The 24,145-nt window shown below is 54.6% G+C and overlaps 1 protein-coding gene across 8 annotated transcripts; it reads left to right on the forward strand.

Moving 5' to 3' along the window:
- The first annotated feature begins 1,127 nt into the window (after window positions 1-1,127).
- Wdr4 (WD repeat domain 4) lies at window positions 1,128-20,352 on the forward strand. 8 transcript variants are annotated; one of them, XM_003463921.5, is made up of 11 exons: window positions 1,128-1,295; window positions 3,132-3,197; window positions 4,441-4,584; window positions 10,821-10,977; window positions 11,525-11,637; window positions 12,642-12,702; window positions 15,084-15,182; window positions 15,861-15,925; window positions 16,229-16,412; window positions 16,927-16,996; window positions 18,188-20,352. In XM_003463921.5, exons 1-11 carry the CDS (start codon window positions 1,135-1,137, stop codon window positions 18,352-18,354), a joined length of 1,287 nt encoding a protein of 428 aa, XP_003463969.3. In that variant the 5' UTR covers window positions 1,128-1,134; the 3' UTR covers window positions 18,355-20,352. The 8 variants fall into 8 exon arrangements, with proteins under 8 accessions (XP_003463969.3, XP_013001538.1, XP_063080625.1 ...); XM_013146084.2 differs by having other exon boundaries at window positions 1,154-1,295; window positions 3,132-3,180; XM_063224555.1 differs by lacking the exon at window positions 1,128-1,295 and adding an exon at window positions 5,555-5,648 and having other exon boundaries at window positions 4,441-4,532.
- Window positions 20,353-24,145: the final 3,793 nt, after the last annotated feature.

Here is a 24,145-nt window from a genome sequence, read left to right on the forward strand (position 1 = left end):
GGCAGCATCTCTAGTCCACAATACATGCTCAGCTTCTCTGTAGCCAAGGGACTTTAGAACAGGTACTGAGGGCATTAGGGCTCACTGCCCATCCAGCATATGTAGTAAGTAAATGTATCTTTTTGGTGATCATTGTTCAACCTAGTAGAACCACCATGAAACAGTGTAGTCCACCCCTCAAGGTGAATTCTTGGAAGGCCAGCTTTCAAAGATTAGCTGGTAAGTGAAGGATGTTTTTGTTTTCCGGATGTCTCTCTGGTGGCCTCAGTCATGTGGGGGCCCTACACTTCCTGGAATGCAAGTGATCACATGCTTAAGTCAATAGCTAGACTTCTGGTTGTAGCTGCATGTTCTTATGAACATCTGGTGTCCATAGTCTGAAAAGGGAATGAGATCGTGCAAATTCAGGACTAATCAACCCTGTCAGGCCAGCTCCTGGACAGACAATGCCAGTGAGAAGAGATCTGGCCCAAGACTTACAGCAACAAAGGATACAAAATGAAAGTCAAGCTTCGTTTTGCACTTAATAACCTATTTTCACAAGCCCGAGTGAAGAGTACTGACTCACACCAAAATTGACTTTTAAGTCCCTGACGGTCTCAGAAGAAAACAAATCATGTTTCTAATGAGAACCAGTTAAGGGCCCGGGGTTCTGCTTGTTTCCCACCCACATTGACAATGCCGGAACTGTGTCAGAATAACCGCGAATAATCACCCTCAGGGCAGAAACACATCACTTGTAGTTCTCTTCCTGGCTTGTCTCAATGCGGTGGATAGCAGGCACTCTTCCAAGGACGTCAGCCTCTACCCCACCAGTGACACCCACACCCGCGGCCAATCCCTGGGCCCTGGTGTTCCCTAGAATCATTTCTTGAAGGCTATTTGTCAACACCAAGTGGGTAGGGGCGTGGGGGCTCTGTGCAGCACGAAGTCCCAAAGCTGTGTCTGTCCAGTCTGGAAGAAGTGATAAACACAGGCTGGAGCTTGCTGCCACCCGTGATGTGTACTCCACGCATCAACGCCCAGACCCGCAGGATCTCAGAGGCCAGGGAGCCTGCACTTACTGCGCAAGCGCACATCAGGGTTTCCGCAGGCCGGGCGGCGGGCTTACGTCATCTCGCGGTGTCTGGTGTGATGTCAATAACCTGCGCCGTCCTGAAGAGGTGCCTGGCAGTGCACGTGGGCGGTATCACGGAGGGAGGGTCCATGGCGAGTTCTGTAGGGCTGGCGTTGTGCGGGCAGGCGCTGGTGGTGCGGGGCGGCAGCCGATTCCTGGCCACCTCCACTGCGAGCAGGTGAGGGGGTCCTGGCTGGAAGCTGCGGGTGCGCGTAGGCCCTGGAGACCCCGCCTCCTCACCGCCGGGAAATCTGCGGGGCCCCCGGGAAATCAGCAGCGGCTGTCTGCCGGCCACCCGGCTCTGGCTCCGCAGCATGGTGGCGCTGCTCTTTCCCCGGGCTGCGGGTCTGCGGCGCTCTCGCCGGGGCAGCGGCGGGGCGCTTTTGGACTTCCGGGGTCTGGGGCGGCAGCGCGGCGACCGCGTGGGCCAGGTTCTGTGGGGCGGCTCTGACCAGCCCGGTTTAGGGCGTCGCGGAGGAGCCGGGCTTACTGTCAGCCAGCTTGGCGATCTCCCCCGATCCTCAAGTGCATCTTTCGGATGGTGCTTGCCTTCCTCTCAGACCTGTGTCCACCTACACGGTCCTCCTGGTTGTTCAGCGCAGTGTAATAAAAGGACTGCATACACAGGATGTGCCGAGGGCCCGCAGCCTCCCTGTTACTTTTCACGCTGTCTTTGCTTTCTGTAATTTCATTCTCTTGCTTTAGTGTATTCCCAGTTCTTGGACAGCACCCAAGATTCTTAATTCAGTCCATGCTTATTAATCGAATACGCTTGATTTTAGAAACCTGGATGCGGGGGGAATTAATGGTGGTCAGTTTCTGCCGTTGTTTCCTTTCCCGGTTGAAGTTATAGTAAATACAGATCTTGTAATTTACATACCTATCACGTGTCCCAGGTTGTTTTGTTTTAGATACTTAAAGCCCCTAATAAATGTCGCAGTGAACTGTAGGTACATTAGACACCATTTGCTTGTCTCAGTCTGTTTTTAGAGCAACTCTACCGCTAGCAAAGACTTCTGTTCACAAGTTCAGCGATCCCGTGAAAAGTGTTTGGGTGTAATCACTGTCAAGACCATTAGATATCCAGTGATATCTTTCAGAGCTTTCAGTGATACAAACAGCCTACTTCGGCACATGTACCACAGGATTGCCACCACTGGTGTGTACATGATAGCTTCCATATGCCTGAGAGTGGGATAAACGGTATCTCAGGGCAGTGGTGGTGAACCTATGGCACACGTGCTGCAGTGGGCTGTTTGTATCACTGAAAGCTCTGAAAGGTTCACCATCACTAGGTTAGGTTCTAATAAGGAAGATGGATGATTCCTACACGGGTAAGGGCATGGGAGCTTTTCCAGGTAGAGAAAGCATCTTTCTGAACCAGTAATGGTTTTAAAGTTTTGCACAAAGCCAAATGTGGTAGCACATGCCTGTAATCTCAGCGCTTGGGAGGTTGAGGTAAGAAGATTGCTTGGAGTTCAAGGCCAGCCTGGGCTGCATAATTGAAGACCAGCCTAAACTGCATAGCAAGATGCTGTGTCAAAAATAATTTAGGTGTAGAATCCTATAGAAAAGTCAACAGTACTAAGAAATTGTCTTATAACCATGGTGTATTAATTTCTAGTACTTGAAAGAGGAACGTTAATTCCCTGTTGAGTTTTTCTCCTTTATTTTATCAAACAGGTTTTCTTTGTTTTTTGAGCCATTGTCTTGCTATGTCCAAGCCAATCTCAAACTTTCAGTGATCCTCCTGCCTCAGCCTCCTGGGTGCTGGGGTTACACCATGCCTGGATGAACTGATTTTTTTTTGGACAGAACTGTGCTGATTGTGTATGACTTATCCAAATAGGTTAAACAAATAAAGTTTGTTAACTCCTCTCCCAATTATCGGACTCGGTCAGGTTTTTTTCTTGTCATGGATGAGACCCAGAATTTTATACAAATATTTTTGTTACAAGTTGAAAAGAAACCAGCATTTTCATTAACGGATGTTCTTCTGTCATTTCCCTTTTAGCGATGATGGCAGCCTCTTCACATTCGATTGCAGTGCTGCAGAAAAGAAGGTGCAGGAGAATAAAGGGTGAGGTTGGGGGGGGGCACCAGCGGGGCCTTGGTTTGAGCGAGGGGACCCGGAAGTGGAGGAAGTAATTGTGTTGATGGAGTCTTAATTTCTGCACCTGTGGTTGTTGTACTCTACTCAAAAAACAAGGCCCCATGATGAAAAACGGGGCAAGACATCTTTTTAAAAGAAGCGCTTTTATTTTAGCTGACCCAGTGACACAGTGCAGGTGGAATTTGCAAAGCTGTGCAACTGAGTTAGAGTTTTGACTGATTTTTATAGTTCATTTATGATTAGCTCATTGATCATTAAGTACATAGTGATGAGAAACAGAAATAAGGTGGGCCTTTGTTCCCCTTTGCTTGAAGTAAGAGGCATTTCACAGTGGGTGGTTAGCCAATTCATAGCCCTTGGTCTGCCAATTCGAGGAACATGTGTCTCATGAAGGGAACAATGGTTGACACAGCATCATTTGTCTCTTACAAGGGGAACAAAAGTTGACATAGCACACAGGTCACTAAGGTGGGGGGGGATGATGCAATACAGAACAGTAGAACGATGCGGTCAGTTAGTTTATAACTGTGGTTGGTGCTTGGTTACTAGGGTAATGAGCTCAGTACAGAATGACAGTATTACCAATAGCTTTTTAAGTAACTATTTTTGTTAATTATCTTTTGATCAATTATTTTAATTTTTAGCATCTTAGTATAACAGTGGTGAGGATAACTAAGTTCTACTTTTGGAAAGAAACATGAGAGTACAAGAGTGTTCAAGTGACAGATTGAGAGTAGTTGGTACTTTTCCACATTATTTAGTTTCTATCTGTGGCCATCCTTGACAGCTTGATGGAACAGTGAATGTTTAAGATACACTGAAGGCAGGTGTAATACAGCTGCTTGTGGCTCTGTTCCATTGTTATCTTTAATACGATTTGATCTCTGCCTGTGATCTTGGATTTGCTGTGTCCATAACGGGTGGGCTGTGTGCTCTCTCGGGTCCATCTGCCTAGTGCTTTGGATTGCAGTGTGTTTGCTGGCATGCATGCTCTGTCTAGTTAGGGTTTACCTTGATGAAGTTAGAGATGCTTTGTGAACCTCCCAACCTCTATTGTCTTTATCTGTTGGCTGAGTGAACTGTTTACGTCATCTCCTCTCCGTTGACAAGACTCACCATTGAAAACAAAGCACTATATTGACAAGGTTCACCACTGAAAACAAAGCCATCCTTCGAGGGAGGCCTCATTGTTTCCTTCTGTCCTTCCTAGGGAGGACGGACAGCCCGTGGACCAGGGGAGTGACACGATTCTGGCGTCCACCTTCTCCAAGTCTGGCAGCTATTTTGCTTTAACTGATGACAGTAAGCGTCTGATTCTTTTCCGTACAAAACCATGGCAATGTCTGAGTGTCAGGTATGAAATGCTAACACTGAATCATTAAGCTGTCCTGTGCACACCTTGTACTTGCATGTCAGTAGCCGTAGTGACAGTAACCATAGTGATAAGCAACTAACACAATTCTCAGCTAGGTGCCACACACAAATTCCAGTGCTTATGTGTGTTAACTAATTGAATCCTCCTAATAACCAGTGAGGGTGGCAGCGCCTTGTTCTTGCCCACGTTTGGTGGCAGGACTTGTCTCAGGCCGGTCCGCTTGGAGTAGAGCTGAGCGCCCTTCTGTCTGCGCTTGTGGAGAGGGTGGGAGCTGGGTGTGGAGGGAAGCGGTAATGAGGACAAGCAGCAGTGCTCTGGGCCTCTTACCTATTGGAGTCCTGTAAATGTTCTGCTTGATGTACCTTTTTCCTTTTTCCATTCCCTGCCCCTCCCCTCCCCTCCAGATATTGGACCTGGGGCCTTGTACAGAGCTCCGTTCCTAGCCCATTTTTCATTTGTTATTTTGAGAGAAGCTCTAGTGAAGTTGCCCAGGCTGGCTGGTACTCACCATCCTCCTGCCGTGCCTCCACAGTAGCTGGGATCACAGGGGTGAACCATTGTACCTGGCCAGGTTTGCATTTTTGTTGGCTCTGATAATCTCCTAATGCATGTGTTAGTGATTGTGTCATCGGGTTCTGATTGTTCCGTGACACCGAAGTAGACCCAGCAGGATCCTGAAGCTTAGCGTTCTTTACAATCAGAGATGAACACAGAAGTCACATGCCTGAACTCCTGAAATTAAGCAGTTTCTCTGCAGCTGGCTCATATTATATTGGACTCAACTGAGCTTTGTAAACTTGTCTTTCATCTTATTTTTTAACACTAAAAAGTCAACCCCAGGTGGCACAAAAAGTAAGAGGGCCTGTGGTGCCCTCTCCTCCAGTCAGATTGAAAGTAGAGCCTTACAGCTTTGCCTTATCTTCAGCATACTTATGTTTTTTGTTATCAGATAGGTAAAAGCTGCAAATGGTTGAGAAACTTCACACACAACAAATCCAGGATAAGCAGTAATCCACCAGATTGCCACCTCATGGGTTTGACAGGTCAGTAGTAGGAGAATGGCCTTTGAAGTGTGTGACCATGTATCTGGTTGATCTTAGACTGCTGCAGCCACCCGTCCACAGTGAGCCTGCAACTTCCTGGCCTTGAAAGGCCTGGCCAGCATTCTCTTGCTAGAGGAGCTGATGCGCTACTGTGTCACGTGGAATGTAGCCCAGGGGAAGCATCTTTAGGAGTAGAGGTGAATCTGGCAGGGTGGCTTTGAGGTTTGCAACCTAAGCCCCCCTTCCCCGCCAACTCAGGTCTGGGGCCTCTCCAGGTTGGATGTCCGAGAGCAGCTGCTGCAGTGTCTGTGTTCCGATTTCCTCTTGCGGGGATGCAGTCGGATTGGACCTGGGCCCTGTTGGGTCTCATCGCCTCTGTAAAGGTCCTGTCCTGCCTTCTGGGTAATCACAGTGCTGCCAGCCTTGGAGCTGCACTTGGAGCAGCAAGGCATGGCTGGGCCAGGCCTCCCTCGTGGGTGGCACTGTGACTGTGCTGCTGATCGTGCCATCACCGCTCAGGCATGGGCAGTGACCCTGGGCGCGGGGATACCTGGTGTCTGCTCGAACTGAAGGTTGCTTTGCAGGCTGATACGGCCCAGAGAAAGAGGATGCACCTTAACAGGCTGCAGACTGCGAGGACTCAGGGCCTACGGGCTGCTGAGGCTGTGGGGTTTCCTTTACCCACTGTCCCTCTATCGATGGACTTTCTCCTGTGCGCTGCTTGTTCTGCTGTTTCCAAGAGCACTTCAGGGAATAGTCACACATGCATGTGCTGTGAGTAACCTGTGGGAGAAATCCCCGCAGATGAGTTCCAGCTGGCTCACATGTGTCATTTAGGCAGATCATTTCTGAGGAGCACTATCTGTCCTTCCAGAATATAAAAATGCCTGTTGGGATGGGATATGGATCAGAGAAGCATTGGCCCAACATGTGGAAGGCCCTGGGTTCAGTCTCCAGTGTTGTAAACATACGGAAATAGAATTAGAAAATGCCACCTCAAAGCTTACCAAATTTTTTTTTTTTTTGTACCAGGGATCGAATTTATGACCTCACACTTGCCAGGCATGTGCATATGCCACTGAGCTAAATCCCCAGCTCTTGATCTTGTCAAATCTTACAATTTTAGGCAATCTAATGAAAGGAAAATAGTATCTCCTACCTGTCTTTTTATGAATGAGGTTGGCCAACCTTTGTGTAAACTTAGGAATCGTGTGTATTTTGTGAGCTTTCCTTGTATTTCTTTTTTCACTTACAGATAGTGCCTTTTTAATTGATTTTAGGGCCCTTTATACATTGGCACATTTCCCAGCTTTCTGTCTTTGTAGGTGTGTTAGATAAGCGCTGTCAGGGAGGAAGGTTTATGCTGGCTCACAGTTTGGGAAGTCCCTGATCACCTGGTGCCATCACCTTTGGCAGGAGTGTGTGGTAAAACTTGGCTACTTGTTCTGTGGCAGCCAGAAAGCAGAGAGAGGGGTCAGGGCTGCAGCGCTGCCTTCAAGGGCGCCCCGACCTGATTACCATGCTGGGTTCCACCTCCTAAGTGGGTTCTACCTCCCACCCTGCAACGGGAGACACTGGGGACCAAACCTCTCAAGTGTGGCCTTTGGGGGTTTATGACCCAGAATGGGGGCAGATCTGTGATTTACTGCCTGCCTTGTTTAGGCCTTTTGTAGGCCCCTTCCATCCCAAGCTCTCTCTGAGCTTTGGTCAGTTGATAAATTCAGCCATGGACGTTAACAGGACATCAGGTCTTCCTGGTTCCCATGGAAAGCAGGTCGATCTCCTACCATGTTGACTTTTCCATTTTTCTCCTTAGATTTTGGTAAACACAGAAAGTTGAAAATCATGGAGAAGTACAAAGTGGGAACCAGAAATGTACCCAGGATCTCCCTACCCAGTGATCTTGTCCCTGAGCATTGGGCGTGCCCTTCAGGTTGTCCTGCAGTGTCACACATGTGTGGGCTGCTCTGTGTATCTATGCCATCTCCTCACACTGTGTCGTCCTTGCTGTTGGGCAGTCAGGTTGTAAGTGACCCAGAGCTGCTGTCCTGAGGTCATTTAGGATCACGAAGGGACACAGACCTATCCTCCAGAAGGAGCTTCCTGGGTAGTGTCCAGGAATGCCCCATGCCCCCTGGTCACCATGTTAGTCTCTGGGGAGGCCAGTGCCCCCCCTTTTCTTAGGCCCACCCCCAGGAGATGAGGCCAAAGGCAAGGTTCCTGCATTGCCATGCAGGTGTCCCCTGTGTCAAGGCCCCAGACCCTTAGGTATGGGGGCGCTGGCCCAGAGTGTGTGGCCAGGCCCGCTGTTGGCCTCGGAGAAAGGGCCACACTTGCACTCGCTCTTTAGATCTCCTGTGTCGCGAGGTCTGCCCAGCCAGCAGTGTCCAGCAGTGTCATGGGAGCTCTGGGCTTGCCACTGCAGTGTTGTTCTGTGTCATTTTGGGCACCTTCCTCTCAGAACTTGTGAGTGAGGGGCATGTGTGAGTGGCCATCTCAGCTCCCGCACTGTGGGCCAGCCGGTGCCTGGCACTCCCATGTATGGGCTCTGATCGCCCTGCAATGGGTCTGGTCTGTGCTCCCAAGTCCAGTGTGGTTCAATGGCGGAGGACAAGAAGGCTCTTGATCGCCGGGGCACTATGGGCTTGGTCTAACCCGGTGGCATCACTGGGGACAGGGCTCCTCTGTGGGTACCACCCAGGCCTGCGGGATGTGCAGACCCCACAGCTGTGTGTGAACCCGACCTGTGCTCTTGTCCTGGTGCACTGCCAGCTCGGGCAGCGTCTTTTGAAAGCAGCGTGGGGCAGTGGAACTCGGTGGGCAAAGTAGAAGGGTGGCTGAGAACAGCAGCTGGTATTTGTCAGGTTTCCATTATAGCTGTTTGTTCCTGGTGTTAATTTTTTGTCTGTTTGGCAGTTTCAGGGCTTAGAGGGAGGAAGATGCAGGAGAGGGGAGGCAGCTTGATCAGGACCCACACCAGTGCACAGGCCAGTCCCCGTGGGGGCTGCCATGTGCCTTATCTGGTAGTTCCTCACCTGCTGGGCTTTGATTGACCCTCCCCAGGCCCATCTGCCATTCAGCACTGTTTCAGGGGTTTTGTGTGCCTATGGTTTATGTTGCGTGAAGGACCAGGCCCCATGCTGCCACGGGCTTACACCAGCCCCCACTCTGTCCAGCGGCCATTTGTAGTGTGTTGCCACGTTTCTGTCCTAGCTTCGGGTGTTGTGAGGCATATTCAGGCAGGAAGTTTTGGGTGACAGTTGTTTTCCAGGTGGTGGTTTAATGTGATAGTGGGCCAGAGTAGTCAAGGGACCCTGACCTGCCTTGGAACTGAGGTCAGGGCCCCCAGACAAGGTGGCCAGTGTCACCTTCAGTTTTTCCCTATGCTCTTTGGGTGAGTGATCCTACCTGTGAAGTGGCTCCCAGGAGGCACCCAAAGACAGAGCCCTGAAGTCAGGGATGGGTTGGCTCCATGTCCAGCCTCTGGGTACAGGAGTTTGGGAGCTGGGCCAGCGTATGACTGGTACCCAGTACCTCCAGTGCCTACCACGGCTCAGCAGGGGCCTGGCTGGCTGCTGCTTGGCCCACAAGCCTGAACTTGATTGAGCCACTGGCTCAGGCCCTGGGCCTTTCAGCCTGTGTGCTGTCCCCAGGTGACCTGCCCATTCTGCACGCCAACTCTTACATCAGAACTCTCACGCCCTCTGCATCCTGGCGTCCGGCCGGAGAGGGCATGGGCTCCTGGGCTGCACACGTGTCTGGGGCATCAGGCCCCTGTGGCTCCGTGTTGCTGCGCTGCGCAGTCTGCCCGTTCTCCTTGGTGCTGGCCCGCACGCCTGCTTGGGAGTCTCCACGAGCCTGCCCCAGACCTGGCTGGCTTTTTGTTGGCATCACTTCCTCTGCATCTGCCCCATGACTCCCCTGCCTGGGCTGGAGGAGGAGGAGGAGGAGGAGGAGTGGAGAAGGAAAACTGCTCCCTGTGCTGCAGTGTGGCTGCTGTGGCAGAAATGTGATGTGGCTGTCACCCAGCCCGCCCTTTGCTCTGTTGTCCACTGTCCTGCCTGGGCCCGTGTGGGTCATGCAGTTCTTCTGGCTCCAGCTCTGGCTCTAGCTGATATCTTGCAGTCCTGCTGCAATGGCCACCGCCCGTCCTTGGGTGGCAAAGGAAGTAGGCAGGGCTGCTCTGTTGTGAGCAGGGGTCGGGGGTCACAGCGTGTGCATAAAGCAGTGTTTGGTGTGTGTGAAATGAAGCACGCAGGTGTGAAGCTTGCCCCTGGGCAGAGTGGCATCCCACACTCTGAGCTGCAACTGGGTGAGGCTGGGCCCGGAGCGGCTGCTGTGGCTCTGCTGCTCACTGAGCCGGCATGCAGATGTGACAGGCCTGGTACCCTGCCCAGGTCAGGCCTTTGGTGCACAGGAGTCCCGCCAGCCTTCCCATTCCTAGCAGGCATGGGGATAGGAGCACCTGGCGCTAGCTGTATGATTCCTGGTGCCACATAGAGCTGGCAGAGGTGACCGAGGAGGCCGTGGGGCATGAGAGGCCAGGGTGGCATTCCAGATGGTGGCCTGTGCTTTTGTCCCAGAGGCAGCACACACAGTGTCTGCAAAGCTGTCCCTCTTGTTCCCCAGATGTGCAGTAGAATTTCTGGGGTCCCCCATGGCGTGATAATGTGTTCCCGAGCTGGTGGGTTTACCTTGGACACACACACAAAGGCAGAGCTCGCTACTTAGCTGCTCTGAGACTCTGGAAACTGGGTACTGGACTGCATTTTGATGCTGGCGTTTTGTCCCAGTAGTTGACGCACAGGCTGAGATCTGTCAGTGTCGAATGCCCTGTACCCCTTCCCAGCCGAAACTGTATGTGGTCCTCCTGGAGCCGGTGAATGACGAGCTGTCAAGCTGTCATCTGTAGCTGGAGGGGAACCACCCATCTGTGCCCAGCCTGTGCAGGGAGCACCCCAGCTTGGCCTCCTGCCTCCAGCACGCTGGACAGAGCAGGTACACGGAGCCCGTGGCGCACTGCCGTGTGCCTGTCCTGTGCAGCCTGAGAGCGGAGGTGTGCGGGCACACTCCTCCCCGTCAGGATGTCGTATGTGGGAGGTGGAGCCTCGAAGGCTGTGGAGAGTCCTGTGTCACCCCGGCACTGAGCGGGGCGTTTCTCTGGCCCTGCAGGTCTGTGGTGAGACGCTGCACGGCCCTGACCTTCACAGCCTCTGAGCAGAGGGTCTTGGTGGCTGACAAGTCTGGGGACGTCTACTCTTTCTCGGTGCTGGAGCCGCATGGATGCGGCAAGCTCGAGCTTGGTCACCTGTCCATGCTGCTGGACGTGGTATGTGGCAGACACCCTGTGTCACTGCTCTCGCTGAGGCCCCGGCAGGTAGTGCGGCTCCTCTCGAGCAGGAGAGCTTGGAATGGAGCGGGGCGAGGGCGGAGGATGGCAGGGTGCTTTAGGAGGAGCCTGTGGTTCTGTACCTGGTGGACAGCTTTGTGGGTTGTGGTGGGGGCGGGTGGGGGCGGGGCTCTGGTCACAGACACTGGGTTGGAGGTGAGAAGAGCCTGAGCCCGTGCTGCCCCATGCCCCGCTGCTACCTGGTCACTCCTGCTTGTGCCTAGCCCTGCTGACATCTCGCCGGGACTTGCAGACCCAGCCGGGCGGTGTGGGATAGGAGCAGGGTTCACGTGTACCCAGTGTGGCCCTGGTCCCCAGCTGAGCTGCAGTCGGGAGCCACCCTGTGAGCCCCAGTGGTCGCACAGCAGGGGCAGGGAGGGCAGGAGCAGCTCCAGCCTGCCTGGGCCATGACCTGGCTGCGGCACCTTTTCCAGGGCACTCTGGGAGGAGAGGAGCCACCGAGCTCTTTCTGTCCCCCCTTTCACAGGCCCTGACTCCTGACGACCGCTTTGTGCTCACCGCCGACCGGGACGAGAAGATCCGCGTGAGCTGGGCCGCGGCACCGCACTGCATCGAGTCCTTCTGCCTGGGGCACACAGAGTGAGTGTGGAGCCTGCAGCCGGGGAGCGGCCCAGGTGGCCGAGGACAGCGCCCAAACCGGGTGACAGCTTGGTGTGCTGGCCTGGAGGGCGCTCTGTATTTGAAGCAGTGGAAATGACAGGAGAGCTTGCGCTCAGCGAGGAGTTCACCCGTTTCCTGGGTTGAGCGGGGTGCCAACCTCAGGATGTCACCACGAGGAAGGGGTGTCACCCTGTGCCTCATGGTGGTTGCCTTTGACACTGGCTTACTTGTTTTCAGCCATCACTAACTCAGCCCCTGGGACCCTCCTCATGTCTCAGTGGGTTCCACTGCTAGGCATGTGCTCCTGCCCGCAGCCTTTGTGTATGCTGCTTCTGCCCACAACTGCCCTTCCTGAGACGCCACCCTCCCTCACCCCCTCAGCTTCTGCCTCAGACCAACTGCTTCCTTAGGGCTCCCAGCCATCCCTCTAAGGAAATGCCCTGGACATACAGTTTCTAAATAGGGTCTCACTGTGTGGTTCTAGTTCTAAATAGGGTCTTACAGTCAGTCCTCCTGCCTCAGGCTACTGAGTGCTGGGATTGCAAGTGTGCACCGCCACACTTGATGTTATAATATGGGTATACTGAACCAAGTAAACACTATGTCAGAATTTTTTATATGTGTGTGTGTGTATATACCTGTGCATGAGTGTGTAGAACCCAGGAACTCCTGTTCGGGAGATACACACTGCCTGTGACTGAGCGAGGGCAAGCTGGGCTCCTTATAGACAATCCCTGGCTGACCACTCAGGGCTATGCCCCGGGCCATCTGACTGCCCGTTGGTGGTCGGCCTTTAGGGCAGGAGTGGCAGGTGCGTGCTCTGGGATGGGTGCAGTGGGTGCTCGAAGCCCTGCTCTTGATTGGAAGGGGGTTGTCCAGCTCCTGGTCACTGTGCTGGCAAATGGTAGGAAATGGCAGAGAACCCTCCCCTGGTGGGCACTGTGACCCAGAGTCCAGGCTGACCCTCACCTCTCACCCTGCAGGTTTGTGAGCCGAATCATGGTGGTGCCTGGCCATCCGGAGCTGCTGCTGTCCTCCTCGGGGGTGAGTGCCCTTGGGAGCCCCCAGGGTCTTGCAGTGCTGTGCTGGCCCCAGGTCCCTGTTGGTCAGTGGTGTCCACTAGGTGGTGCCTGTTTCCCAAGTCCCAGAGGGACACCTGGCTGGCTCCCTGGTGATCAGCCAGGCTACAGGTTGTGTGTAGGGGGAGGGGTGCATAGTGTGGGGGTGTGTGGTATGGGTGGGTGTTGGTGTGAGCATGTGGTGTGCATATAGTGTCCCTCGCTCTGTGAGAGCATGGAAGGCATCCATGATTCGGGTGGCCATGTGGTGGGAGGCCCCTCCTGACTCCTGGGTTCTAGGGTCTGGCCCCTTGGCTGCCAGGGCTCAGGCATGTGCCATTTGGGTCCTGAGCAAACTTCCGGGCCACAGCAGTTGCTCTGGAGGCCTGGGCCCCAGCCATCAGGAACTGTCCTCTAAGGAGGGGTCTCTGGAAGGCTCCCTCCTTTGCCCCCACACTACTTGTTTGCTGGGCTGTGGCGTGGAGTGACGGTCCCCGCAGGTGCCACTGCTGACCTGTACCCACTGTGCCTCCCTGGGCTCCAGCCCTGTCGTCGCCCCTGTGTCCTGAGCTCAGTCTGTTCCTGCCCCTCAGTTTCAAGGCCCCCATGGGCACAGAGGAAAGGAAACAGGAACGAGCAGTGGGATCCCCAGGGGTGCTTCTGTGTGCACAGAGCAGAGTGGTCTCCCGAGGCCTGGCTCTGTACAAAGATCGTTCAGGTTTGGTGGTTCTCATGTTGTCCAGTAGCTATTCAGGTATGGGGAGTACCCCATCTGTGAAGCTTCTCTTTCTGGAAATTCCTTTAATCTTCCATAGAGTTTAGGTCATCAGCTTGGTGTTCTGCTTTTTGGGTTTTTTTTTCATTTTGTTTTGAGATAGGGCCTTGCTGTGTAGTTCAGCCTGGCCCTGAACTCACTATGTAGCCCAGGCTGTCCTTGAACTTGCGGCAGGCCTCTTGCCTCAGCCTCCTGAGTGCTGGGGTTCCAGGCTGCTGGTGTCACTTTGTTCTCTGCGGGCCTTGCTCGTGCAGGCAAGCACTTCACCCTGAGCTCACATTAGCCCCGGAGCAGAGACCTGACGGGGTCACCCGCTATTCGCTCTACTTGGTTCTTAATTTGCTCCCTTCTTCTGCCTCCTGTCCAAGTCTAAAGCTTTGGGCCCTCCTTGGCACAGGCTCTGCGATGGCACCTGGAGACGTCCCGGGGTCTTCTGTCCCCTTGCCCTGCGGCATGTCGGGACCCTCAGGATGTAGATACAAGCTGCTGGTGGCTCTGCCCTCCGTCCTGCTGGAGCTTTCTTTCCTCATTTCCTACACCTCCTGCCACTTTTTCTCAAGCTTGTTTAGTCTGATGCTGAACTGCTTTAAGTCTTGATTTTCTCTCCTGGTTGCTTTCCTTTATACCCTCACTCTGTTCTGCTTTTTGGGAGATTGCCTCTTCTTTGTCTCCTGACCCTCTGTAGAAATTTTAATTTTATCGAGGGTGTTTAAAGCACACCACTGTTCTTTACCTCAGCATTTCTTCACGAGTTTGGAGGGTTCTTGTTTTGGGCTGCACGTGCTCGGGGCTCTCACCTCCTCCTCTCACTTTTCCTTGCCTGCCTCTGTTTCATGTAATGTGCGTGTGTGCATGCACACGTGTGCCTTTCTTGTTGAGGTCTTGTTCCCTGTGACAAGCCTGAGGCTGTCATTTTTTGGGGGACAGGTGAAGCGCACGGCCACGCACTGCCTGGAGGTGGCTCTGGGCCCAGTGCACCCACTCAGCAAGGGCTCGTCCTCAGCTTGGGGACGCCCAGTGTTCCCCTCTGCACGCATGTGTGCAGGGTCTCTGTCCTCCGTTTTAAGCAGCACTGTCACAAGTGTGTTTGGTACTTGGAATCACATGTAGCACATTGAGGCCCCGATACCTGTGGCCATTTCTGAATCCTTGATATTCTGGCCGATAGCAAATGGACTTGTTGGTCACCAGCAGAGTGACACAGATGTCACACACTAATTAGCCCTGTGCGTTTTTCCCCACGTGTGTGCTTGATTGTCAAAGTGTCTGTGTGTGCATGTGTGTTCGTGCCATTTCTCCCTGTGCATATATGTGGCCATCAAAGTGTGTACATCTTTGTGTGGACTTCCATCCCCTAACCGGTGACAGTATGGCTGTCTTGGATCCTGTGCTTATTTTGCTGTGGAGTCGTCTTATTTTCTGGGGTTTTGTGTCTTTATGAGAGCCTTAAATTCATGGAGGCAGCTCTAGCTATCACAGGGAATTTCTGCTGGCCACACCTGGCCACCGTAAGTGTCCTGCACCTCTTGTCCCGGAAGCTGTCCTGCCGCTGGGGAGGCCCTGTGTGTTAACCTGTTAGTCTGTCTTCACAGGACTGCACCCTGAGGCTCTGGGAGTACAGGAGCGGCCGCCAGCTGCACTGCTGCGACCTGGCCAGTCTGCAGGAGCCAGCCGAGCCTGAGGGCCACCAGGTACCATACTTCTGGGGCTCACCAGCCAGGTGCCTGGCTGTGGGGAAACTGTGTAGCTACTTCTTGTGCTAGTGTAGACTTATAGCTTGGGAGCAGGGTGCGCAGTTTGCACATGTGGGGGGTGCCTAGTCATGCAGGTGGGGGTAACCCACCCCTGGTCTCACGGCGTTTCCGCACCTAGCGTACAGAAAGGCCCCAGCTCCACTTGAAAGTGGGAAAAATAATAGGGCTGGTTTAGTGGCCAAAACGCACGTGTTGGCTTTGTGAACAGGTGGGGACAGGGTCCTCCCAGCCCACAATGTTCCTGCAGCCAGCCTAGGCAGTGTTTCCGTTCCCCATGGGCTGGCTTGGTTTCTCACTGGGCATTGGGTGGCGAGGCCTCAGCCCCCTGTAAGTCAGTAGGGAGTACATCAGGCGGCGAGCCTTTCCTTCCACACTGTGGGGCAGGGAGCTTTGGGGTCCCTTTTTGTAATGGGGTGGTCATGTCTGGTGTCATCACCTCTCTCTGTCTCATGTGCTCTGCCTCTAGCTCTTTGCCACTGCACCTTTCTCTGGTTTGTGGCACTGGACGCTGTGCTTGCCTCTGCCTGGGCACGGTGGGGCCAGGAGCGCCTGTGGGCTGCTGCCCTTCCACGATGGGCACGGGCAGTGCCAGTGAGCAACTGCTTTTCCCCACAGAGGTTTGCTGTGTCCAGGATTGCGTTCTGGGGCCAGGATTGCTGCGTGGCACTTCTGTGTGACGGGTGAGCCTGCAGGAGGGACAGCGAGTGGACAGCCCTGCATCAGGGCCTCCTGGGCAGAGGCCTGTGGGGCGTTGGAAGTGAGAGTCTTTCCCAGCCTGGCTCTCTGCAGTCATCACATTCTGGGGCTCCCCTGCCCACCAATGGGGCTGGGACTGCCTGAGAGCCATGCCTGAGGGTGGCTGCAGCGGGCAGTGCTCCCTGAGTGGTTCGGGCAGCTCAGCTGGGGCCCCAAGCGCTACTGTGCTGTGGCTGGGACTGTTGAGGCCTGGTCGCAGCGATGACCATCCTCTCTCTCTGGAAAAGCCTCCCGCTCGTCTTCGTGTTCCAGCTTGATGCCTGCAGGCAGCGGCTGACGTTCCAACAGCAGCTGAGGTTCCCGCACCGTGTGTGGGACATTGAGTTCGAGGAGGCACAGGGGCTGTGGGTCCTGCAAGACTGTCACGAGGCACCCCTTGTGCTCTGGAGGCCCACAGGTGGCCCGTGGCAGGTGAGGCCAGCAGCTTTTGGGAGTCAAGGGCCTGCTGTCCTGTGGGTCAGGGTGGCACAGCAGCCTCAGTTTCCTCTTTCCCTGGGCCCCCTCCAGCCTGACCAAGTCTGCACCCAGGCTGTGACCCAGGGTGGTAGCCAGGGCATTGGCCTGGTGGAGGGAGCTAGGGCTGGCCTGTCCCCACCATGCTGCATCAGAGGTCTTTTGTGGGGCACCTCATCCCACCCCACACATCTTTCTAACAATGAGGTGGCTCTGGCTGTGTCCTTCATGAGCACGGGCTCAGTGGCTCAGCCTTGTGCCCGGGCTTTGAGGGACATGGGGATGTCCCCACCTCTCTCTCAGGATCATAGTGGGTCAGGCAAGTACATGAGGCCCCCCTTACCAGAGCCCATGGCCATGTGCTTTGGTTCCCCCAACTCTAATGTTTGTTTGAGTAGAGTGGCTGCTGAGGCTGAGGCAGGCGCTGCTGCTGCCTGCCCTGCCTCTGACCATGTTTTCCCTGTCACTCCAGCCTGTTCCTGACAGTGCTGTATCCCAGAGACTCTGTGGTCACCTCCGAGGGAACTGGGCCATGTTGGAAGGTGAGATCGGGAACCCTGGTGCTGGCCAGGCTCTGCAGGACCAGGCAGCCACTGGGGTGGGAAGTGTCCTATGAAGGAAGTGGCTCTGTGGCCCCAAGGGTGGAGACTTGGCCTCAAGGTTATGAGTGCAGTGCAGACTCAGGTTCGGCTGGGCCAAGGCCCTGGAGCCATGTGTCCTGGTCACACAGCCGGGCGGCTGCACATGAGGCTGCCTGACAGTGTCCCACATGGGGATGCAGCAAGCCCTGCCCATCTATCCATGGGTTATACCCATAGACCCTTGTCCTGCAGCTACAGGGCATCTGAGAGAAGGGCGTCCATGGGCCCGTTCAGACCGGGCCTCCCTGTAAAGATGCTAGAAGAAATCTGGAAGCCAGGCTCATGTGCAGTTAGAAGCTGGGGCTCCCTACTGTCTACAGGAATTCCAACTTAAACTTGGCTTCCAAGCTGTCTTTGTCAGGGTGCTGGGGTGTCCTCTGTGAGGTGTGTTGGGCAACGTGCTGGCTTCTCCTGCTTAGAGGCAAAGCGGGGTCGTGGAGTGATAGTGGCCCTCTGCCCCACTGCCCCACCTGGATCTGGGTTATTTAGCAGCCCCTCAAGGTAGCAGATGAAGGTAGCATGGGCGGGAGCACAGGAGAAGAGCCACCCCATGCACCCGTCCCAGGAAGTGACCCAGCTGCAGGGACAGTGCTGGGGAGTGGAAGACAGTTCCATGTCCAGCAGTGCTGGCTCTGGGCTGCTGCTCGCGGGTATGCCCAGTCTGATACTCCTGTCAGACCCACAGCTGTCCCCACTACTGCCTGTCTAAGTTTACGCACTGACCAGCTCGCCACGCCGTGGTCAGGGTCTGGGTGCTATCTCCCTGCCCTTGTTGGTGACGCCTGGGTTCTCCGCCAGACGGGCTGTGGAGATTGTGAGCAAGGCACCCGTGGGTGGTAGCGACACCTCTGTTCATGGGTTCCTACTCCTGCACCAGACCTTTGGCTGTTTCTGATAGCGGGTCCAGCCAGTGTCATAGGCGTGTCCCTCAGGGGCCTACAAGTCCCCCCAGGATGCTGGGTTGTCACCACGCTGCCTCCCTGTCCTGGGACGGCCTTGCGGGAGTTCTGAGTCCTGGTCGCTGACTGGCAGTGCCTGAGTGCCACATCCTGAGTTGCTGTCCCTTCTGGTGCTGTTCTGTTCCCGTTACAGGCGCTGCTGCTGTGGACGACGGCTTCCGAGGTCTGTACAAGGCCACCTTCGACAACACGAGTTCCTACCTGAAAAGGAAGGAGCAGCGGCTGCAGCAGCAGCAGGGGCGGAAGCGGCAGCAGAGCCCTCTGCCAGGGCCCCCAGGACAGTGCAAGAAGATGTGCTGACCCTCGCCCCTGCTGTGCTGCCCAGTGTCTCCCTTGGGAGGATGGGGGCAGCCCGAGGCCGCCGGCTCAGCTGCAGTATTTGGACTGTGGCTTGTGTCAGCCTGACTGGTGATCGGGCAGTGGAAGCACGTCCCTTCTGGTCGGGGTGCTGGCACTCACCCCACCCGGCTCAGTTTCCTCTGTACCCTGCTGCTGTCCATGCCAGCCATCCTCTCCAGACGCAGCTTCCTCTGGGGGGATCCGCAGGTGCCACCATGTTGTTTGGCTGTCTCGGTTGCCACCTCCAGGCAGCCTTTGAACCTTGAGCACAGTTGGGCGCTTGGTGACTCTGCAGCTCTGTGCCTGGCTGCATCACAACCGGCCCCGTCTGGCCACATGGAAGGGTCCTGTCAGTACTCTGGGGCTGGGAGGGCACCTGTGCAGGAGGGAACCCTGCTGCAGGCCTGGGCCTTGCCCCGTCGTGGGGACGGTTGGTGACGCTGCTCTTGGCTTTCCAGGTCTGTGACTTTGTGTACACGCAGGGCGCTGGGTTCCAACATTTGTTGATACAGGGGCACTTTCCTTCAGGTCTGGGGTGTAGCTGGTGTGCAGTCTTGAGCTCCTCGGGCATGTGCCTTGAACAGCACTGGGGCAGCTGGTGGCTGGGCGTGTGGATCCCAGAGCCAGGCCTGCCTACCACCCTGTGTCAGTGACAAGGTGGCCGCTCAGAGATAGTCCTGCTGCATAGTCCCTATACTGCACCTTCCTAAGTGCCTTGGTTTGTGCACCACCTGGGGACAGTGCTGTTGATGACCGGCAGGCTGCTGCCTTCCTGGCTCAGTAGGGGGATTGTGGGTGTCTGCGTGGTCCCCATACTCGGCTCTAGGAGACTCTGGCCTGGTCTGCCGGCGCTGGCTCTGTTGGGCTCCTCAGGGCTGGGAGGTGGCTCAGGGTGGGCTGCTTTGACTCCTGGCTCCACACACAACACACATGCGTGGGTCTGCAGGCCGGGGCCTGGGGGCTGGGTCTCGCCTGCTGCTTGACATGAGCTAGGCATGGATTTGTGGTTTCAAAAACAAGAGGAAAAGTAATGTTCCTGATGTGAAAATCACGCTCAAAGCGTGGAGTCCACAAATGCTGTACACTTCTGGACACAGCTGCTCTGCTGCGTGTTGACCGCAGAAACAGGGTGACAGCCCTTGAGGCTGCCAGGCCTGCCATGATCCATGTGTGCCCTTCACAGAAGTTTCCTGGCCTATTTTGAGATCCCTTTAAAAATGGGTATTTTCAATTCAGGAGGCTGAAACAGGAGGGTCACTGCAAGTCTTGAGACCTTGCCTCAAAAAACATTGTATATTTAAAAATCAGTCTGGTTGAATTCTTCAGAAAACGCCTTCCTGGGTTCTGTTTTGCACCTGGTCCTCTGCCTGAGTCCATCATGCATTTGCTTGGGCCAGGCTGAGTATGCACCTGTGAGACCCAGCCCTTTCCCCAAGTGCCTCGGCAGATCCTTACGTGGACCAGGATCCAGCTCCACTGCCCCACTTCTGGGGCCCCTAGTTGGAGCTACAGGGCAGACGGGCCAGCAGCCAGGGGCGAAGGGGCCTTGCACCCCCACATAGCTGCCCTCCCTGAGGTGCTCCTGCGGCCGCCTCTGGCTGTGCGCCGGGTCAGGAGTGGCTTCCTGCTCCTCCCTCAGTATTCTCAGGGCTCCTGGTGCTGGCACTGAGTGGGCTTTGTTCCTGCCCAAGGCCTGGGTATCCCGTGTCCCCGCACTCTCCTGTATAGTAGGTGACAGTTCTGCGTTCCCCTCTGGCACAGCCCTGGTCCTCTCCATTGTCCTGTCTGCCCTGCCCCTCAGCCGCTCCCTCCCTCATGTGTTTCCCACTCTTTTCTGGGTGGCCTGGCCTGCTCACCTGAGTGTCACCTAGCTCTGCTACTGTCTGTTTTCTGTTCCTGTCGGGGACCCTCCTTGGGTTTGGTTCCACATCTTCCGATTAAAGGAGTTTGGCTGTGGCACTTGGTTCCTGGTGCTTTCTTGCTTTTCTTTGGATTGCAGCCCGTGTCGTGCAGGATGGGAGAGCGCACGTGTGACAGCGCCCCACATGCTGAGGACAGCCCTCTTCCAGCCAGTTCAGTGTCTGGCTGAGACTCCCAGGTGTGCGGGAGTGGGAGTCTTCCCTCCTGCTGCCGCGCTGCCTGCCCCTCCTGTGGGTGTCCTGCTGTGTCCTGTTGGTGGCGTCCACACAGCTTCCTGCCCTCAGCCCGTAGGAACAGCCTGTCATCAGCTTAGTCGCTGGGACATGGCTCACAACTCACGACTGAGAAACAAAGAGGTGTGTTTGGTCAGATGCAGACCATGTGTGGAGGAGAGCTGCCATAATGTGGTGGCCAGATGCCAGGGAGGAAGCTGTGCCTGTCCAGTGTGGCCTCCAGTGACTGCCTCTTCCTACTGGCCCCCCTCTTCTCCACACTCAGCCGCCGAGCCCGTGGTGAATTCATCTACTGATGAGCACGGCACCATGGTGCACACTTCCCTCCAACGGGCTTTGGGGGAGCCCTGGACCTGGAGCACCACAGTTGTGAAGGGCACCCAGGACAGTGTGAGCTCTTGTTCATAGGCGTCCTGGGGAGATGGCGCCAAGGCCCTCCCTGCCTCCAGAGGCCTGTCTGTGTGTGTGTAAGGCCCTGGTAGGAACCACTCTGGGGGTGCTTGAAGTCCTCTCTGGGTTCCTCACTTGGGGAACAGTGGCAAAGGAAGAAGACTTGGTCACAGGCACCCCCCACGGTCCTGATCCACTCTGGCTGGATCTGAACACAGAGCCAGTGGACGGGAGGCCGAGCTGTCCGGCTGTGGGAAGAGCTGCGGTCTGTGGGTGTGCTCATGTCCTTGAGAGCATGTGGTCAGCCGGTGATGTCCCAGGGTCTGCAGCGTAATTGCGCTTTGTCACAGAGGCAGAGCAGGGGCTGGGGACGGGGCAGTGAGGAGACCCCTGGCATCTGGACCTGAAGTCACCCTTGTATGGGTTTCTGACCTTGAGTGGAGCCAGCTTCAGGGTCAGGAGGACACTCAGGCAGCCTGCTAAGCGGCCAGCAGCCAGGAAGGCGCCTACCGGAAGATGGCTTCCTGGCCCCTCCCCCGGGCACTGCACAGACAGTTGGCTTGTGCATCTTCCCATCTGGCTCTCTTCGTTTCTTCTCTGCCCGTGCTTCTGGCAGATGTGAGATTTCCCTCCAGGCCTGTGAGCCGCTGCTGGCTTTGCCTGCATCTCGGTCTCCAGGTGCAATTCGTCGACCGCACACTTTCCAGGCCAGTGGGGCTTGTTTTGTGCTTTGCTCGTTGAAGGAGTGGCCAGAGGCTCTATGCACAAGAGGAGCTGCGTCTGCTGCTTAGTTTTTGTGTGCGTTGTTTATTAATTGTGATGAGTGCATTTGTATTTTTGACCTCACTACACCAGGCTGACTTTGAACTCAGGTTGGTTCTCCTGCCTCAGCCTCCCCTGTGCTGGGCTCTTAGGCACACCCCACCACATCCAGCCATGTGATGAAGGGACATCAGTCCACGTTTCCGGTGGGGAGTGGGCACCTGCATGTAACACAGCCTGATTCTCTGTGTCTCCTTCCCCATCCTTGTCCTTGTTAACGGCTTCTCAGTGTTGTGTTTGGCAAAGCTGCAGCCCTCAGGTCTCGTGTGGTGGCCCTCCTGGAAGGGACAGGGCAGGGCAGGGAGGAGCTAGCGGGCGTCTGGAAGGATCAGTTTCCCTGTGGAAACACACTCTCTTAAGCCTGTCCTTCCCCGTGGAATGGAAGCGGAGAAGCCCTTTGGGGAGTCTTACTCACAAGCATTGCCAATTTTTGAAGCAGAACATTGCAGGTCCTACGTTTGGTGTTAGGTTTTGCTGGTTCCAGTTTCTACGGCAAAGAAATGAAAGAACTCAAATAATGAAGCTGTCTGTGTGGATTCCAGAGTAGGCTGCAGCTGCATGGGCAGGGGACTGGCCCCACGTGTTCCGCACAGCTGTAGCATGTGACACTGGTGTTGCCCTGGGCTCTGTTGTCTTTGTTTTCTGAGGCAGAGTCTGGGATGCCTGGTCTTAAGATGGTGGCCTCCTTTGCCTTGTTCCTGGCACTTCCTTCCTGTGACCCCAGCAGTAGAAGTAGATCATTTGAATAGCTGTAGAACTATTAAGGAAATAAAATTAATGATTAAAACACACCTTCTTCAAATAAGTTCCTATCCCCAGAGGGATTTGGTGGAAAAATATTGCTAGCATTTAAAGAGGAATTAAATCAGGTGTGGTGGCAACGAGGGAGGCTGAGACAGGAGGCTCACATTTTCAGGCCCAATTTGGACAACTTGGAGAGACCTGTCTCAAAATAAGAAATTTGAAAAGGGGCTGGGGATGTAGCTCAGTGTGAGAGCCCTGGGTTTAATCCCCATACTGGGGGAAAGATAATACCAATTCTGCACAATCTCTTGCAGGAAATGGAGAAAGGGGTTGCTGCTTAATTTTATGAACTTTATATTAGTTTGTGACCCCAGCGGTGGAGGAAGGGTGGCCGTGCACTGCTCTGTGTCCAGTTGCCCAGCAGTCAGAGCCTGGCTTTGGAATCCTGCACATTAAGCTTCCTGCTGGAACTGTGTCCTTGAGCGTGAAGCTTGGTGTTCTTCTTTTCTTTTTTTATTTTTTTGTCTTCTTGAGACGGTTTCGCTCTGTGGCTCAGCCTGGCTTTTGGCTTACTTTGTATCCCAGGCTGGTCTTGAAATCACAAGGATCTCGCTGCCTCAGCCTCCCAAGTGCTGGGATTACAGGCATGCAGCGCCGTGCCCAGCTGACATGCCTGACGTACAGAGTGTGTGCATCCCAGTCCTGAAGCCAGTGCCTCACTTTAGGAGGAGCCTGGCTGTATCTCTTCTAAGATCAGGCTGGGCAGGGTGCCCACCTTTCCGCCCTGGCACCAGCAGGGGTCCTCGCCAGCACAGACTGGGACACAACCTGAACCGTCGAGGATCTCTGTTTGCAGAGGACGTGATGGTGACCAGAGTGGACACCCAGAGCACTACGATGACACTAAGTGAAGTAGGTGGAGATAAAATTAGGACAAAAGCCAGCCTTTCCATCTGTCATAGAGCAAAAGTCCATTTGCAAGAGCAGCAGAGAAGATTGCTTAGGAACAAATCTAATGAGGAATGTGCAGACCTCCACAGTAAAATTTTAAGTCTCTAAAGACACAAAAGTCCAGTTAGATGTTTGGAAAGACATCACTCACTCTTAATGGGAGAGCTAAAGAAACATGTCAGTTTTCCCTAAGTGCCTTTATACATACAGGCAGCCCCAAATCAGCAAGTTATATTACAGAGTTAGGCAGTTGATTCTGAAATTTATATGGAAAAACATACAAAAGCAGCTAGGTCCAGTTACTTGGGAGGCTGAAGCAGGAGGATTGCTTGAGCCCATGAGTTATGAGGCCCTGTCCCAAAAGAAAAAAACAAAAAAAACAGGGAATCAAGCTGTGAGGAGGCGCTAACGTTGTAGCGTCAGCATCCGTTATTAAACCTTGGTGGCTCATGCTCTGTGGTTTAAGCATATGAATAAATAGGCCAGTTGCATAGAAAAGAGAATCCAAGATAGCCCCAAGTGTGTGTGGGAACTCCACGAGTGACACGTGTCACAGGTCACCAAGCAGAGATGGATCTTCTAAAAAATGTTGCCCTGACAACCAGGCAGCCATTGGAAAGTGATAAAATTAGGTCCACAGCTCCCTGCGCACGAATGAACTCCAGCCAGACTGGGCAGTGAAAAATGCAAGC

The sequence above is a fragment of the Cavia porcellus genome, unplaced genomic scaffold (genome assembly GCF_034190915.1).
Source record: "Cavia porcellus strain 051 isolate PalLab524CR breed Dunkin Hartley unplaced genomic scaffold, mCavPor4.1 scaffold_15, whole genome shotgun sequence".
NCBI classification, from domain to species: Eukaryota; Metazoa; Chordata; class Mammalia; order Rodentia; family Caviidae; genus Cavia; species Cavia porcellus.

Excerpts from the sequence above, each read along its gene's own strand:
- Wdr4 (XM_003463921.5), top strand. The coding sequence starts at position 1,135 with ATGTCAATAACCTGCGCCGTCCTGAAGAGGTGCCTGGCAGTGCACGTG. Across the intron at positions 11,638-12,641 it reads TTCTGCCTGGGGCACACAGA|GTTTGTGAGCCGAATCATGG; the intron begins GTGAGTGTGGAG and ends CTCACCCTGCAG. Across the intron at positions 15,183-15,860 it reads CCGAGCCTGAGGGCCACCAG|AGGTTTGCTGTGTCCAGGAT; the intron begins GTACCATACTTC and ends TTTTCCCCACAG.